Here is a 16,987-nt window from a genome sequence, read left to right as displayed (position 1 = left end):
GTCATTCTTGGCATTAATAATCGAAAAGAATCGAAACAAATTAAAAAAAACATGTTCTGTAATTTAAATGGGATCATTACTACTCAGATTTGCATGGCATAAGAATATTATTTAACGTCCCATCAACAGAGAATTCCTCTAAGTATTCATTAAGAAGATATTTATTGTTTGTCAAACATAAATGCAGTTTTCTCTAATAAACAAAGGCAGAATACAACAAAACTACATACAGTATATTCAGGTAAAGGTATAAAGGCATTTTTTTTATTGATTATGTTTATCTTGTTAGGGTTAATCCACTCAGAATTATTTTGAAACACGGACTTTTAATGATCATGAAGTTTGTTTGTTTTTTATAACAAGCTCATATGAATGTTATACTCAAACATGAAAAGTTAAAATGACACAATGCATTATCACATCCATCTGTGTACTGATCATTAGTCATGTTTCACTTTATATTTACACATTCCAGTGTATACACACCTAATAAGGTAGAAAGTAGTTAAAAGCACAAGCAGCATAGCTCCAGCCAGGAACAGAACTACATCTACAGAGTGGTAGGAATACCAGGCCATTCTGTAGGACTCTGCTTTCAGGTGAGCTGCTCCTTTGTGCCTCATGACAAACTCTATCCAGAAGAGGGCGTTATCCAGTGGCTTTACTGGCTTATCTCTGTGTAGCCTGGAAAGTCTCTGCATGTTCGCCCTGTAGGAGGGATCATTCAGGACTTCCTCTATGGCCTTCAGGAAGTTGTTGTCTTTGTCCACTGTAGCTAACGTAAGTATCTTAGCGCCCCCTCTCTCTTTCAGACGTAGCAGGTTGTCATATTGGTCAAAAAACACAGGTATACCCACAACTGGGACTCCATGATACAGGGCTTCTTGGACTCCATTTGTTCCTCCATGTGCCACAAATAGTTTTATTTTTGGATGTCCTAAAAGGTCATTCTGTGGCATCCAGTCCACCAGTAAAGTGTTATTGCCCAGAGTGGCTGGTTTACTACCTTTATACTTCCAGATCACTTTCTGTGGTAGTTTAGCAAAAGCTGCAGCGATCTCATTTGTTACATCAGCAGGAAGTTCAGTCACAAAAGTCCCCAGAGACATGAGGATGAAGCCATGCTCTCCAGAACTCTGCACAAAGTCCTCCAAGTGCTGAGGCAGAGGTTTAGCAGGTTTGCACTGGAACCCTCCGATATAAACAACATTAGGCATTGTGGGACGTGGGTACTCAAACACAAAGTCCACTCTCATCAGCCAAATGTCTGCATCGATCATTAAGTCTTTGAAATCATAACCAGGCCCAAGATATTTGTCAGTTATTTTCTGGTATACTAGTCTAACTAAGAGCTCATTTTGTATTTGGGTTATTATGTGCAAAAGCATGTTTTTAACTCTCTGCAAAAAGGTCATCTTGTCAATATTCCCGGTTCCTGTTATAGGAATATAAGACAATGGTGACGGGGCTATGGAAAAATGAGCCTCTGTAGCTATAAGCCAGCGAACATTATAAACCAAAGGAAGGTTCAAATATTTGGCCAGAATGATTGCACCACCCCAGCAGGGGTCAGCAAGTAACAGGTCAAACTTGCTGTCTTTCAATTTTCTCATCAACTGTTTGTCATCCAGCATTGCTGTTACTACTGCACCTACACCTTTGTGGGCATCAATAAATGTGCTGAACATCCCTACACTCATGTGGAGAAAGCTTGTCAACGGGAGGGCTCCTCGTTCAAATTCTATGATCTCAGCAACAATTCTTGTGATGAACGTCTGATCCAAAGTATTTTCCACTGGAACTGTAAAGGCACTGTAATAAGATGAGTTATCTTTTATGTACCAGCTTTTACTAGAACGCAGAATGGTGATATTGTGTCCTCTAGAGTGCGAAGCCTTTAGTAGAATTTCCATGTTTATCCAGTGGCTGCCCTCAGAAGGATATACCAAGATGTTGCCTCCTTCACAGGATCTGGGAATAAAGATGAGCAGCAGGAAAGCAATGCAGCAGCAGAACACCTTCATCTGAAATTCAAAATCAAGTTACTGAAGATGAAGAAGAAGAATGAAGAAGGTTATTTTTAAAAACAGAGTGTAAATGTAGTGCAACGAAGTTGCAACGCGCGTTTGCATACATATAAAAGGCACTGTTTCTGTCCGCTAGAGTGGGATTTTCACGGCATATTCTGCACCACATCTCTGTGCATTCATCATTTGTTTGAAGCCAGCTCACCTCCTGCAATCACTTTTCCGAGAATACGCACTTCTTTTGCGGTTCGGACTCCTTCTGACATTTCTTTGGAGGTGGAGGAACACCAAAGTAATTGCTTAAAGGAGCTTGCTTCTTCGACATCTTTAAGAGTCCTAAACAAACGTCTGTCCTCCTCCAGAAAATCTTATGTACGCAAACGCGCGTTGCAACTTCTTATCTGGTGCGCGTCTTTTATTTTGACAGCGAATGCGCACCTGCGGACCACTTATGTGCACCCCTGGCTATGTTACCATATCTACCTTATAAACAAAGATAGCTAGCCAGGACCATTCTCACACAATTTGCAAACAATATCTGCAAGTTCTAATTAAGTTTTCAAACAGAAAAACAGATTATAATCTTTTCATGTTTGCCTAACTGGGACTCCATAGGTTCTCTAGGTACAGCAAAGGGCTTATTTTTTTATTCTAGATTGGCTGTAGGTGGGAATGTGAGTGTGAACGTTTCTCTGTCTCTGTGTTATCCCTATGGGTACACTAGCAATCTGCCCAGTGTGTATTCCTGGTCTCATCCAAATTCAAGTGTGGTAGAACCCCCAACCCCCAAAAGCCTTGTATTAGGTCATTTCAAAAATGTCAAAAAATAAAGAGAAAATTTACTTTAAATCCACGCCGGGACCACTTCAGAAACTTTTAAGCAAGTTTGGGCACCGTGTCCAAACAATGTTATTGTTAGGCATTGTAAAACGGTTATTACCATATATTTAAGATGTTTTAGAGAAGATTTTCCTACCTTTAAAAAGAACATTTCAAGAACAAAAAATTAATATATATTATTAAAATTGCTGCTAAAAACATGGTATACTTTCAGTTTATTATAGCAAAGTTCACTTTTTTTTTTACTTTTTAACAACAGAATACTTATTCTATTGAAAGTTAGTTCCCCACATAAAAGGGTTAATATGTTTAAATGTATGCATAGTGCTGCATTTAAACAGTTTATTAAGTGTCCTCAGTCCTTCACTAACACAAGAAATTAGCTGAATAAAGCAAGCTTAAATGTGACTTACAAAATGCAGCAGTATTATGAGCACTATTTTTCTACTAATTTAATTTTTAAATTTCATGAACATTCAGTGTTCTCTGTAAGAACATTTACAGATTAAACCACAGCTTTTCTACTTACTGTAATATGAATAGTTTCTTTATCCAGCAAAGGTCACGGTGATAAGAGAACTGTTTTGCAAAGCACCAGTATTTCGAACGTGACGTGTGTATTTGTACTCTCCAGAGGGGAGGAGCTGAACCAACATGCAAAAGGTACTAATACCCAGTGCCTCAGTAGACCCTTGTAAGGCAAAGTGCATAACAGTATCAATCTGTGTGCAAAGAGCAGTGATACGGTCATGAGGTAATAAGTTAACTGAATCAGTACAATGACATTTAGATATGATGGTATGTGTATTTTGTTCTCTAACTCTGGATCACAGTTACCCCATTTTTTAAATATAACCCAAAACTCATTACAAGAAGTCAATAAATTCATCTGCTTATTTATTAGGAATGAATAACGGAATAGAGAACACATGAGACACATGAGATGCCATTTCAGTTCTGATAAAAATTAATGTGGCTTTATTTCAATGAACACAAAAAGAACTTGTCAGTGTGCTGGCAGCATTTTATGGACTAATCCTTCTTTTCTTCATTCACTGAGTGATGACAGCAAAATGACATTTCCAAGGCTGACAAATGCAACTGGTGACTGCGATGCTGTAGAGCTATAGTTAGAATGTGTTGGAGAAGTAGCAAATCAGAAAGACGCATCTGCATTTTATGCCACTATTATGTTATATGATGGTAATCAAATGGAGCCTCTCAGAAAACCAAGTAGTGTTTTGGTGCCACCAGCTCTGCACACATTTCGTCTCTCTGAGCAGAAATTATTTTAGAACAACAAATTTAGCATACCACTACTTCAGCCCACAAAGACAGGTTTAACCCACAATCCCATTAGGCTAGATGATAACAGCTGACATCAATTCCTCCCCATATCCATACCAAGTATCTTTCTAATGATCTTACTGATAATTACATATAGGTTGTTCTATTCAAGCTGATTTAGCATGCCTACAGTTTCTGGCACATGTGCTGACCACTTTACAGCCCACCTCCTCCCCAGCTGTTTCTTTTCATGCCTTCTAACTTGATCAGTGTCACATCTGTTGTTGATACCTGTTCCATCTCCCTGCCTCAGGCTTTCCATGTTTCTACATGGAGGGGCAGGTAGGTCAGAGCACAACAGAACCACACCACTTCATATTAATTACTGCAGTGGGAAATGTTCTTTTGACTACAGTGAGTCTGACTTAAATGTATTTATTACACATAAAATAAACCTTTAGGTCCTTCCTATAACAAAACACAACCAACAGCTGTATAAAAAAAACCCATGAACCTGTTTTTTAATTGATCAAATGTTATTACCTAAACTATTTTTATCTGTACAATGGATTTGATTCAGTAAGCCAAACAGCAGTAACAGACGATGGCAGGTGAGTGCACTGGCTTCCTTTCGTGAGTTTGCATGAAAAAAGCTCAATTTTGTGGTTTATTCATGAATTAATTTCAAGTGTTTTATTTGTTGTGCTTATCACTAACACAAAATCTATTACATTTGCTGAAATATCATAAGAAAATGAAATGATGATATAAAATTGCATACAGCAAAAAAAAAAAAAAAAAAAAAAAAATGCAGCAAAAGTCTGCATTAAGAAAATCCTTACTTTCTCATTACTCATATTTCATTTTATATGTGCATAATGCAGTGTTTCATCACCTTACAAGATAAACAACAGTTAAAAGCAAAAGCAGCATGGTTCCCACTAGAAACAAAACGACATCTACAGAGTGGTAAGAATACCAGGGTATGTTAGGACTCTGCTTTCAGGTAAAACTATATCCAGAAGAGGGAGCTATCCAGTGACTTTCATGTAGTCTTATCTTGTAGCCTTGTAAATCTCTCCACGTTATCCTTTAAGAGGGTTTAAAGTAGTTTTGCTCAAGCATCAAAGAAAGCAGTAGGTAATCAAACTCAGGAGATATTTTAAATTCCCAGAGGTGAGCAGTTTATTTACAGTGATCCCTATGATATGTGGAACTTTGTTTGGGGGAATTTTTGGTTTAACTCATAAATGCATATGAAATGGAATTTAAATTGCACTAATATCATTTTTGTTCTGGCTTTATTCAGCTTAAGACAAAATGGTGCCTTACAGTATGGATTAATCCTTCTTGTCTTCACTCATTGAGTGATGAGAGAAAATTAGCCTCTCCGAAACTGACAAATACAACTTGTTATTGCGATACTGTTGAGCTGAGGTTAGAATAAGTTGCAGAAGAAGCAAAAAAGAAAGATGCAGCTGCATTTTATATCATTATTATGGTTAATGATCAATTACAAAAAACTGAACATAGCATTAGTTCAGGCAAACCAGGAAGTCAAGCTCAGCCCACGATCCCACTAGAATACCTCACGTTGTCACTCACGTTTCACTTTATATTTACACATTCCAGTGTATACACACCTAATAAGGTAGAAAGTAGTTAAAAGCACAAGCAGCATAGCTCCAGCCAGGAACAAAACTACATCTACAGAGTGGTAGGAATACCAGGGCATTCTGTAGGACTCTGCTTTCAGGTGAGCTGCTCCTTTGTGCCTCATGACAAACTCTATCCAGAAGAGGGCGTTATCCAGTGGCTTTACTGGCTTATCTCTGTGTAGCCTGGAAAGTCTCTGCATGTTCGCCCTGTAGGAGGGATCATTCAGGACTTCCTTTATGGCCTTCAGGAAGTTGTTGTCTTTGTCCACTGTAGTTAATGTAAGTATCTTAGCTCCTCCTCTGTCTTTCAGACGTAGCAGGTTGTCATACTGATCAAAAAAAAAGGATATGCCCACAACTGGGACTCCATGATAAATAGCTTCCTGGACTCCGTTTGTTCCTCCATGTGCCACAAACAGTTTTATTTTTGGATGTCCTAAAAGGTCATTCTGTGGCATCCAGTCCACCAGTAAAGTGTTATTACCCAGAGTGGCTGGTCTGTCACCTTTATACTTCCAGATCACTTTCTGTGGTAGTTTAGCAAAAGCTGCAGCGATCTCATTTGCCATGTCAGCAGGAAGTTCAGTCACAAAAGTCCCCAAAGACATGAGGATGAAGCCATGCTCTCCAGAACTCTGCACAAAGTCCTCCAAGTGCTGAGGCAGAGGTTTAGCAGGTTTGCACTGGAACCCTCCGATATAAACAACATTAGGCATTGTAGGGCGTGGGTACTCAAACACAAAGTCCACTCTCATCAGCCAAATGTCTGCATCGATCATTAACTCATTGAAATCATAACCAGGCCCAAGATATTTGTCAGCTGTTTTCTGGTATACTAGTTTAAATGCCAGGCTGTTCTGTGTTTGAGTTATGATGTGTAAAACCATGTTTGTAACTCTCTGAAAAAAGGTCATCTCGACAGTATTCCCAGTTCCAGTCACAGGAATGTAAGATAATGGTGACGGAGCTATGGAAAGATGAGCCTCTGTACCTAATAACCAGCGAACATTATAAACCAAAGGAAGGTTCAAATATTTGGCCAGAATGACTCCACCACCCCAGCAGGGGTCAGCGAGTAACAGGTCAAACTTGCTGTCTTTCAGTTTTCTTATCAAGTCATTGTCATCTAGTATTGCAGATACAAAATTAGCTACACCTTTATGAACATCAACAATTAAGCTGATCATCCCTCCACTCATTTGAAGAAAACTCGTCAAGGGGAGAGCCCCTCGTTCAAATTGTATGGCCTCAGACACAATTCTTGTGATGAACTTCTGATCCACGATGTTCTCCACTGGAACTGTAATGGTATTATAGGATGAGTCATCTTTTATGTACCAGCTGTTGTTGGGACGTAAAACAGTGATGTTGTGTCCTCTAGAGTGAAAAGCTTTTAGTAGAATGTCCATGTTTACCCAGTGGCTGCCTTCAGAGGGAAAGACTAAGATGTTGCCTCCTTCACAGGCTGTGGGAATAAGGACAAGCAGCAGGAAAGCAGTACAGCAGCAGAACACCTTCATCTGAAAAACAAACAAAAAAAGTTACCGACATGACTTCCTTTCTTTCATTTTTTTAGCAGTGGAAATGCCCTGTTTTGATTTCAAATAGCGTTTTCGTTTTTTTTTCTCTAACTCAGTTGCAATTTCATTCCATCGTTAAAGAGATAACATTACTTCCTCATTTTTCACCATTGTAAATTTTCCGATTTCGAAAGTCAGTGTGCTTGACAAAAATTGCATTGCATTAAAAAGATTTATTGAGGATGACCAGTCGTTAAAACAGACTAACAGTTACGGTCTTTCGTAATTATCATTATTTTAATTAATGCAGTCTGTTAGTTATTAAGTTTAAATATGATTCCCAGACTATCCGCGTTCTGAGCACCATTTTCCGCAAAGTTAACTTGTACATTTCAGCAACATTCCTCAACCGACATAAAGCCAGCCACATTCACCCAGGTTTTCTACTTACTGTGATCACTATCGTTTCCTTCACCTGGAAAGGTCACAGTGGAGGGCTGCTTTGTATAGCGCAAAACCGAGGTGTATGTAGTCTGTACGAGAGGAGCTAAACCTCGGCGCAAGACGTAGTAAAAACCAATATTTCTGAGGTACTCGAACGCAACGGGTAATTTGTTCGTGATACTGATGTTTCTTATTGACTGATGAGTTGGAAGTGCATGCTAAGCAGGGGCGATTTTAGCTTTAGTTTCTTTTTAGCTGAAAAACATTACACCCAGGTAACCTGCAGTGTTGAAAACGTGTTTTCCGACGATGTTTGCTACCCTATAATCCGTCCTGCTCTGTAGCAAAATCAGCGACATTTGACCGTCCTGTTGCTCCCATTGAAATGTATACAGCCTATTTAAAATCTAAAACTTAAAATTGTCCGTAGCCTGCTGTTGTTACCACCGTCCTGTTTTTGTAAATGGATACTAACTAGCTAACTGACTGAATGCCCATTAACCTTATAACTCTTGTTGTGTGTGTGTGTGTGTGTGTGTGTGTGTGTGTGTGTGTGTGTGTGTGTGTGTGTGTGTGTGTGTGTTTGTGCACAGAGAGACAGCCAGGTTCATAATGGATATAAGGAAGTTTTTTTTTCAAAAAAAGGTGCAACATTCAGGTAAAAGTGTCAGATCAAATGATCCGTCAATAAAGGATAATGTTGGATCAGTGTTTCAATATTTATATCTTTTATTAGATGTTCATGTGGTTTGGTTATTTGCCTTTTGGTTGAAAGTACACTGAGAGAGGACTTTTCATTAGTGATCTTAATAGTATTTTTTTCATATTAATGTAATTTTTTCATCTAATTGAATCCAATCTATTTGTGTATGATTGTCAGTCCAAAGAAGGAGAGAGGAAAGAGGGGAACGTGAGGAGAAAGTACAAGGTCAGGAAGAACCAGGTAAGAAAACAGACAAGGAACAGTGACAGGCAAAACAGAAACTGTTAAACTGACAAAGAGAAAAAACCTGATTTTACTCACACAATCAGGAAGTTGCGTTCTCCCTATATTAAAGCTGCTATACAGAATCTGCAAAACAAACTGGGTTGAAACATTTTTGACCCTCTTTAACAACATTCCAACATAACATTATCATTGATTGGGGAGATTAAAATTAATGATATATTTTTATGTGATTCAGCCACAACTCTACTAAAACCTCAGCCAGTAATAGGTAGGCCAACTTTTGGACCGTCCAGTTGTCTGTATGACTGCTGGAGTACGTGCACCACATTTGCGCACTGAATCAGAAAGTGCCAAACAGCCCTGGTGGAGTGAGGAGCTGTAAAGAGAAGCAGAGTGCTCTGTTTATATTCTAAAAATGTTTTAAGCTTGTTTCAAAGATTCTGTACTGCAGCTTTAAATGTTTTCCAAAAGCACACATACACTTATCAGTGTTTGTCAAACTTTTTACTGTGTGTACCACCTGAGAAAAATGTCAAGCTCTCCCAAATACCACTATGAAAGCATGAAACTCATAAATCTTACAACACAAAATTAGTATTATTAAATTAGTCAAATTAGTATCTGCAGTAAAGATTTTTTCATACATTGTATACATTCTACCACAGGCAAAGTTGCCTCCATTTTTATATCTTTTTTATTAATATTTTGTAATCATTTATTCGTAATAACTTATTCTGTTTTGGGAGTATTTTTTATGTATCTGTATTATATCATACATACACATTAAAAGTGAATCTCTGTCCAAAAAATGCACTCAGTTTACTTTTTACTCACTATGAGCATCATTCATTATTCTCCCCCAGTAATTAAGGTTAGGATATGTATTTGTTTATATTCCAATCCATTCTTCTTTTGCAGCATTTAAATAAACTTTATCAGATTTGATGATTTTGTTACAGACTTTTCAAAAAAGTGTTTTGTTTTTCTTTCACAAATGTGGGGATTAAATTGTGTTAAAATGTACAAAACAGTGATGTCATGTTTTGTGACGAGGAACAGGCACAGAGAGACTTGATGAATTTAAGAATCTTATGATTTAATAAAGAAATTTGCAGACTTGTACAGAGATGGTAAAATTATGATGATTGATAATGGAGACGAAGACAACAGACGACGAGGACAGGGAGGAACAGGGGTTTAAATGCACCAAGGAGACAGTCATAGAGAACTCGGGACAACTGGAGACATTTAAGGATGCAGGGACTGACAGAGACAGGGAAGAAGTCTCATCGTGATGTGTAAAGTTTATTTTGCCTGGCTGGGCAGCTCTCTGGGTGCTCAGCACCCCCAAAGCTCTGATCCTAGAATCGCCCCTGATGCTAAGCATTTACATCTGCTTATGTGACAACTTTCTCTATGAGTCTTTATGTCTTTAGCCTTTTTTAAAATACATTCCCAAACTTATTCAAGTTAACACCAGTACAGGACAGCATCAAAACAGGTTTTCTGTCCTGTGTTGTGATGCCGTGATGTTGCTGCTTCAGCAGCGTGGTTTGTCATCAGTAGACTAATTAGTTGTACCTGTCTATTTCCTGCAGCAGCTTGTATTCACTTTGAACATTGCTATAGACTGATATGGATCAGTTTATAACTTATATTCATTGTAATATTTAAATCTTGAGAGAGCAGGATAGTGAGGGAGAGAAAGGGAGAAAGCAGGATGAGGACAGCAAAGAGAGAAGAAAAAGAAACAAGAGTGGACATGTAGTCAAATTCATCAAAAAATTCTAAAACTGTAGCTTCTGTTTTACCCACATTCACTGCTGGTAATTTCACATAACCCAGCAATGTGCTGTAGTGTTATCAGTTATAAAACCCCAGGCCTGCTCTTATAGTAATTATTATAAGATTGTATTTTTGTTCTTTTCCAGCAACTGCAGTTCAAGTTGACTGAGGAGGATGGAGACAGAGAAAGAGGACTGAGGGTTGTACAAGAACAGGAATAAGAAGTGAGCAAATAGTGAAGCTAGCTGAAAAAAAATGGCATTCTTCACAAAGTAATTTTTCATGTATTTCATGATTGCTTTGTGTGCTTTCCAGTAGCACACTTAAAAGATGTTAGTCGACATTCTAAACAGGAAATATTGATATGATTGGTAGCATTTTACAGTATTCATACTGTGGTGGTTGTAAGTGTGAATAATTCCTCAGATTAGAAGTAGGTGGATTTCAGCTTCTCAATTCCAATTAAAGTCAAAAACAGAAAAATCACAGTAGAGGAACAAAGTTCTGTGTCAGCCGTTTTATTGAACAGTGAAGCTGAGCAAAACAGAAGAAAAAGCAAAGCTCCCCTAGGGTGTTCGCCATAAGCCCATGAAGGTTGGGACCAACCCCAACGGACAGACAGCAGGAAAAAGCCCAGAGGGCTTTCCCAGGTCCCCTTTTGAAGAAACCAAGAGTCCCACCTCCCTGCTGCTGAGGTCCGGCCAGGACTCTGGCTGAGGGCCCTGCCCAAAGGGGCACCCTTAGATTAACCCTTTGCTTTGCCACATTAGTACAGCAAATAGCATAGTTTTTTGTGATAATTTTATGATATACATCTGAATAATACTTGACTTAACTACATCAAATATATGGGTTAAATGCTTTACATAATAATAAAGACTCCAGTGTAGGTTTATAGTGTGTGTGTGTATATGATCACATAATCCATACAGTGATTTCATTATGTTGTTTTCAGTATCTCTCTTACCATGTTACTATTTTCTAAGAGACATGTTTTTGAATGTTTTATTTGTGGAGGTCTCATTATTATGATGTATAAATAAAGACCAGGGCAGTCACAGAGCTGCGAGTCTCAGAGCCCTCACTTCTGTGCGAGTGCTGTGACTGCCCTTGCTTGCAAGTAACTAACTGCAGTGTGTTTCTCCTCTCTGATTCGAAGCTGAAGAAGTGTCTTAGAGTACATCTCTTGACATATAGCAAAAGTTCAAACTATTCTAATAATGCAGAGACATTGCTGTAACTTATAAAGTATATGCCTATTTTTATTTATCTTTAGATAACATCAAAAGTGTTAGTTGTTGTAACTTAAATCACTAGGGATTATTAGTTAATTATTAGCTGATGTGTGCTGTTATTTTAGTTTGTTAAAATTTTCTGTTCCTATTCTGGTTGAATTAGGCTTCAATGTTTGTTTATAGTACAGCTCCAAATCCAGGTGACAGTAAATCAACATGATGGTACCTGTCTATATCCAGCAGCAGGCTGTATTCAGTTTGAATATTGCTAAAGACTGATATGGATCAGTTTATGCCTTTTATTTACTGCAATATTTAACTTTTGGGTGATGGCACAAAGACTGAAAGAGGAGGAGAGAAAGGCAGAAAGCAGGATCAAGAATGCAAAGAGAAAGAACAAAAAGAAACAAAGAGTGGACATGCAGTCAGTCCCAAAAGGCTCATTCTGTTCATCTGGACGTAGCGTTTTCAGTGGGAGAAACGTTTCGTCACTCATCCAAGTGACTTCTTCAGTCTCAGCTGACTGCAGGTTTTCCCAATCTTATAAACAGTACATTGCACAATGACTGAAACTAGCATCACTGAATGAAGAAAAGGCTGGGAGGTCAGTTCCTTTATCATTAATATGTGACATGCAGTCAAATTCACCAAAGAATTATAAAGCTGTAGCTTCTGTTTTAGCCACATTCACTGATGATGATTTTGCATAATTTAGCAGTGTGCTGAACAGTTATAAAACCCCAGACCTGCTCTTATAATAATTATTATATGATTATATTTTTGTTATTTTCCAGCAAATACAATTCAAGTCGACTGAGGAGGATGGAGACAGAGAGAGAGGCCCGGGAGGTTGTACAAGAACCAAAAGAACAAGTGAACAAATACTGAAGCTAGTTGAAAGAAAGCCCTGCATTTTTAACAAAGTAATTTTTCATGTATTTCATCGGTGCTTTTTCAGTAGCACACTTAAAAAATATTGATAGTAATTGTAGCATTTTACAGGATTCATACCACTCTAAACATGGCTTGAACACAATGGCTGCCACTATATTGATGTGACAGAATCTGTTCTCCACTCGTGACATTGGTGTACATGATGCTCTATGATGCCTCTGCATAATAAAGAGAGGGTGTTTTATGAATTCAAAAATTTTAATATGAAAACAACTCTATTACCAGTTTGCTGTGTATACAGGTCTATGGAATGGCAGGGTGATTTTCCAGTGCTTGTGCTGAATAATGCTACTTGAAGTGCTTGATGAGTTGGTGAACTGTGTGATTAAGAGACTGAAATAGTGTTGTGCATGTTTTTATTCTTGTCTGCTTTGCCACAAATTTTGATTTAACCTCTTTCAGAACTGAGCCTTTGCCTTGGGTTTGATAACTAAAGGCTCCACACTAAAACTGATGGAATAGATTGGAATCTCTGATTATTCACTCAGAATTATTCTTAGAAACTACAATAGGCCATCCAACTAATTAGGTTGCTTTGGAAGGTAACATTATTATGGTTATACAATTTTAAATGTGAGTTTTCAATTTTCAATCAGCATATTCCCTTAAAATCAATTACAAGGCATGTATGACATTATGATTGTGAGCTGAGCCCCCCCCCAAAAAGTTTGAACCTAGAATCACACCTGTCACTGGGTAAAATGAAAATAGCTGATATCAATTCCATTACGTAGCAGCTGATGACCCAGGAAATATCCTTCTGTGTTTATCTCATTGTGAAAGCTCGCTAGAATACACACTTTACACTATTTAAACTGCTTTACTCATATGCTGCCAAATGTGGAATTCACTTTACACCCCACCTCCTTCCCAGTTCCATCATTTGTGTTATATATTATATGGAAAATAAATACCAGGCTGCTTACATAGTATATTTACAGGAGCTTCTCAGCCATGAAACCCATTCCAGCTTACAGTTTTGTGCTCATACTAATGTCAGAGGAGGTTTGGAAGCCTGCAGTTACTTAGTCAGCAGAGTGTTGTTGACTTTTATGCACCACCCGCATCAGCAGTCAGTGATCCCACTCACATGCAGGCACATGCAAAGCTGAGGGCACTGGCTTCCTTTTAGTAAGTATTTATTACCAAAAAAGTAAATCTTGTGTTTGGAAAGTCATTTCAAGTGTTTTATTTGTGAATTGCTCATTATTATGAAATCACAATATGCATTCAGAAATATTTTAAGAAAATATAATTCTGAATAAAATCTCAATTTAATACAATAGAAATACAATGGTTTTTTTTCAAAGGACTGCATTACTAAAATCATCCATTACTCACGTTTCACTTTACGTTTACACATCCCAGTGTATATACACCTAATAAGGTAGAAAGTAGTTAAAAGCACAAGCAGCATAGCTCCAGCCAGGAACAAAACTACATCTACAGAGTGGTAGGAATACCAGGGCATTCTGTAGGACTCTGCTTTCAGGTGAGCTGCTCCTTTGTGCCTCATGACAAACTCTATCCAGAAGAGGGCGTTATCCAGTGGCTTTACTGGCTTATCTCTGTGTAGCCTGGAAAGTCTCTGCATGTTCGCCCTGTATGAGGGATCATTCAGGACTTCCTCTATGGCCTTCAGGAAGTTGTTGTCTTTGTCCACTGTAGTTAATGTAAGTATCTTAGCTCCTCCTCTGTCTTTCAGACGTAGCAGGTTGTCATACTGATCAAAGAACACAGGTATACCCACAACTGGGACTCCATGATACAGGGCTTCTTGGACTCCATTTGTTCCTCCATGTGCCACAAACAGTTTTATTTTTGGATGTCCTAAAAGGTCATTCTGTGGCATCCAGTCCACCAGTAAAGTGTTATTGCCCAGAGTGGCTGGTCTGTCACCTTTATACTTCCAGATCACTTTCTGTGGTAGTTTAGCAAAAGCTGCAGCGATCTCATTTGCCATGTCAGCAGGAAGTTCAGTCACAAAAGTCCCCAAAGACATGAGGATGAAGCCATGCTCTCCAGAACTCTGCACAAAGTCCTCCAAGTGCTGAGGCAGAGGTTTAGCAGGTTTGCACTGGAACCCTCCGATATAAACAGCATTAGGCATTGTGGGACGTGGGTACTCAAACACAAAGTCCACTCTCATCAGCCAAATGTCTGCATCGATTATTAACTCATTAAAATCATAACCAGGCCCGAGATATTCATCAGTTATTTTCTGGTATACTAGTTTAGCCACCAGGTTGATTTGTGTTTGAGTTATAATGTGTAAAACCATGTTTGTAACTCTCTGAGAAAAGGTCATCTTATCAGTATTGCCAGTTCCAGTCACAGGAATGTAAGATAATGGTGACGGAGCTATGGAAAAATGAGCATCTGCAGTTATTACCCAGCGAACATTATAAACCAAAGGAAGGTTGAGATATTTGGCCAGAATGACTCCACCACCCCAGCAGGGGTCAGCGAGTATCACGTCAAACTTGCTTTCATTTAAGTTTCTCATCAACTGTTTGTCATCTACTATTGCTGTTACAAGTTCACCTATAGTTCTGTGAATGTCAACAAATTTGCTGAACAGCCCTACACCCATGTGGATAAAATCTGACAAGGAAAGAGCACCTCGTTCAGATTCTATGAGCTTAGCAACCATTTTTGACATAATCTCCTGAGTCACAGGGTTTTCCACCGGAACTGTTAAGATATTATAACTAGAGGACATATCCTTGATGTACCAGCTTTTACTGGAACACAGAATTGTTATGCTGTGTCCTCTAGAGTGCAAAGCCTTTAGTAGAATGTCCATATTTACCCAGTGGCTGCCTTCTGAAGGAAACACTAAGATGTTGCCTCCTTCACAGGCTCTGGGAATAAAAATGAGCAGCAGCAAAGCAGTGCAGCAACAGAGCACCCTCATCTGAAATGAAGAAAAAAAATGAATTTACTGACATGAAAAAGATGTTCACAGTGGAAACGGACTATGAAAATTTCAAACTACTTTTTTTTCACTTTGCCAATGAAAAGTTTGAGAGTGATGCAATCACAAGCCATCCATATATGCTCTTACACTTTCATGATTTATTAAGTAACTTTCTGTTTCATCACTGACATTTTTGAATTTGTAATAATATTTATAATAACATATTTGAAGTTGGTACACGTTTTTTCATTGGTGCAGATAATGTATTAGCTTGAGGTAGGTTGCATATTTTTAAAAAGAAGGCGGGTAATTGCATAATTGAGAGGGTTTTTTTATTTTATTTTTTATTTAATTAATAAAAAGATACTGACAGCGCGCTGCTGAAAGCGGATGACGTAAGAGTCTACCGAATGTTGATTGGTTGACAAAATAGAGAAGGAGAGCCACTGAATGTAGAGAAGGGAGCGACGACGGAGTTCACCGGGAACAGGAAGAAGCACGAAACAAACAATAAGGATTAAAAACTGCAGCATTAAAAGTCCAGACGGTGGCTGCAATCGACACTTTTCAATGTTTTCAACGTTCTGCTTCGGCTCTTTGTATGCTATAACTCTGCTCTTCTCCGTGTCTGACCGATGGATCAACAATAGCATAAGCATGCGTAGCCCACACACCAGTTGTACCACATATTTTTGACACTGCTTCCAAGGACAATAAACCCTCCCTGCAGCTAAACGGGAAGTCACAGCTACCCGGGGACTAGAGCAGAGACCCTCGGTGTTTTTTCAACACCGGTTGGTTCTCCACAAAAACCCACAAAGCTTAAGTGTGGGCCACTAACCCCAGTCGCAATTTGAGCAGAGCTTTTACGTGGAGTAGCAAGGTTAAGTTAATTTTCAGTATATACAGTCACATTAACACAGAGCGTTTCTACTTACTGCTGGACGTTTGGTTTCTCCACACAAGAAATGTAAAGAGCCTGTTTTTCAGAGCGCCAATGAACTAAATCTGTTCAATTAATGTTGCTATGCAGGATAGAGACGAACTGAATCACAATCCAGGATGCACATTGAAGCCTGGAAGGCAGGAAGTAATAACCCTATCTATCTGTGTTCAAAGGTGGCAGGGATACTTGGAATCCAAAGGTGTGTGTTTATGTATTCTGGATCAAAGTTAGTGCGCCATTTATGAATTAATTGGAATTGTACACCTTTTCATTTTCACTGAATAAAGAATTAAATTCCAGTGTTTTGTCAGCACAGTCTGTAGGCGTTAATCCTTGTTGTCTTCAGATGCAGTGTTGGTGTGTTTTATGAAAAATAATCTGCATAATCTGGAAAGATGTTTTTATACTTTACATCCTGACTA

The 16,987-nt window shown here is 38.5% G+C and overlaps 2 protein-coding genes across 3 annotated transcripts; both read right to left on the bottom strand.

Annotated features, from left to right (window-relative positions):
- Nucleotides 1-143: 143 nt before the first annotated feature.
- Nucleotides 144-3,493, bottom strand: LOC116325649 (UDP-glucuronosyltransferase 2C1-like). Its single transcript, XM_039612504.1, has 2 exons — nucleotides 3,397-3,493; nucleotides 144-2,024 (listed from the first exon to the last, which is right to left on the bottom strand). Exon 2 carries the CDS (start codon nucleotides 2,022-2,024, stop codon nucleotides 441-443), a length of 1,584 nt encoding a protein of 527 aa, XP_039468438.1. The 5' UTR covers nucleotides 3,397-3,493; the 3' UTR covers nucleotides 144-440.
- A 330-nt stretch (nucleotides 3,494-3,823) lies between these two features.
- LOC116325507 (UDP-glucuronosyltransferase 2C1-like) lies at nucleotides 3,824-16,789 on the bottom strand. Of its 2 annotated transcripts, XM_031746419.2 has the most exons (3): nucleotides 16,558-16,789; nucleotides 15,512-15,616; nucleotides 3,824-7,332 (listed from the first exon to the last, which is right to left on the bottom strand). In XM_031746419.2, the coding sequence occupies exons 2-3, from the start codon at nucleotides 15,614-15,616 to the stop codon at nucleotides 5,752-5,754; spliced, it is 1,686 nt and encodes a 561-aa protein (XP_031602279.2). In that variant the 5' UTR covers nucleotides 16,558-16,789; the 3' UTR covers nucleotides 3,824-5,751. The 2 variants fall into 2 exon arrangements, with proteins under 2 accessions (XP_031602279.2, XP_031602280.2); XM_031746420.2 differs by lacking the exons at nucleotides 15,512-15,616; nucleotides 16,558-16,789 and adding an exon at nucleotides 7,784-7,983.
- Nucleotides 16,790-16,987: the final 198 nt, after the last annotated feature.

The sequence above is a fragment of the Oreochromis aureus genome, linkage group 1 (assembly GCF_013358895.1).
Source record: "Oreochromis aureus strain Israel breed Guangdong linkage group 1, ZZ_aureus, whole genome shotgun sequence".
NCBI classification, from domain to species: domain Eukaryota; kingdom Metazoa; phylum Chordata; class Actinopteri; order Cichliformes; family Cichlidae; genus Oreochromis; species Oreochromis aureus.
This window is presented reverse-complemented; position numbering and strand designations above follow the sequence as displayed.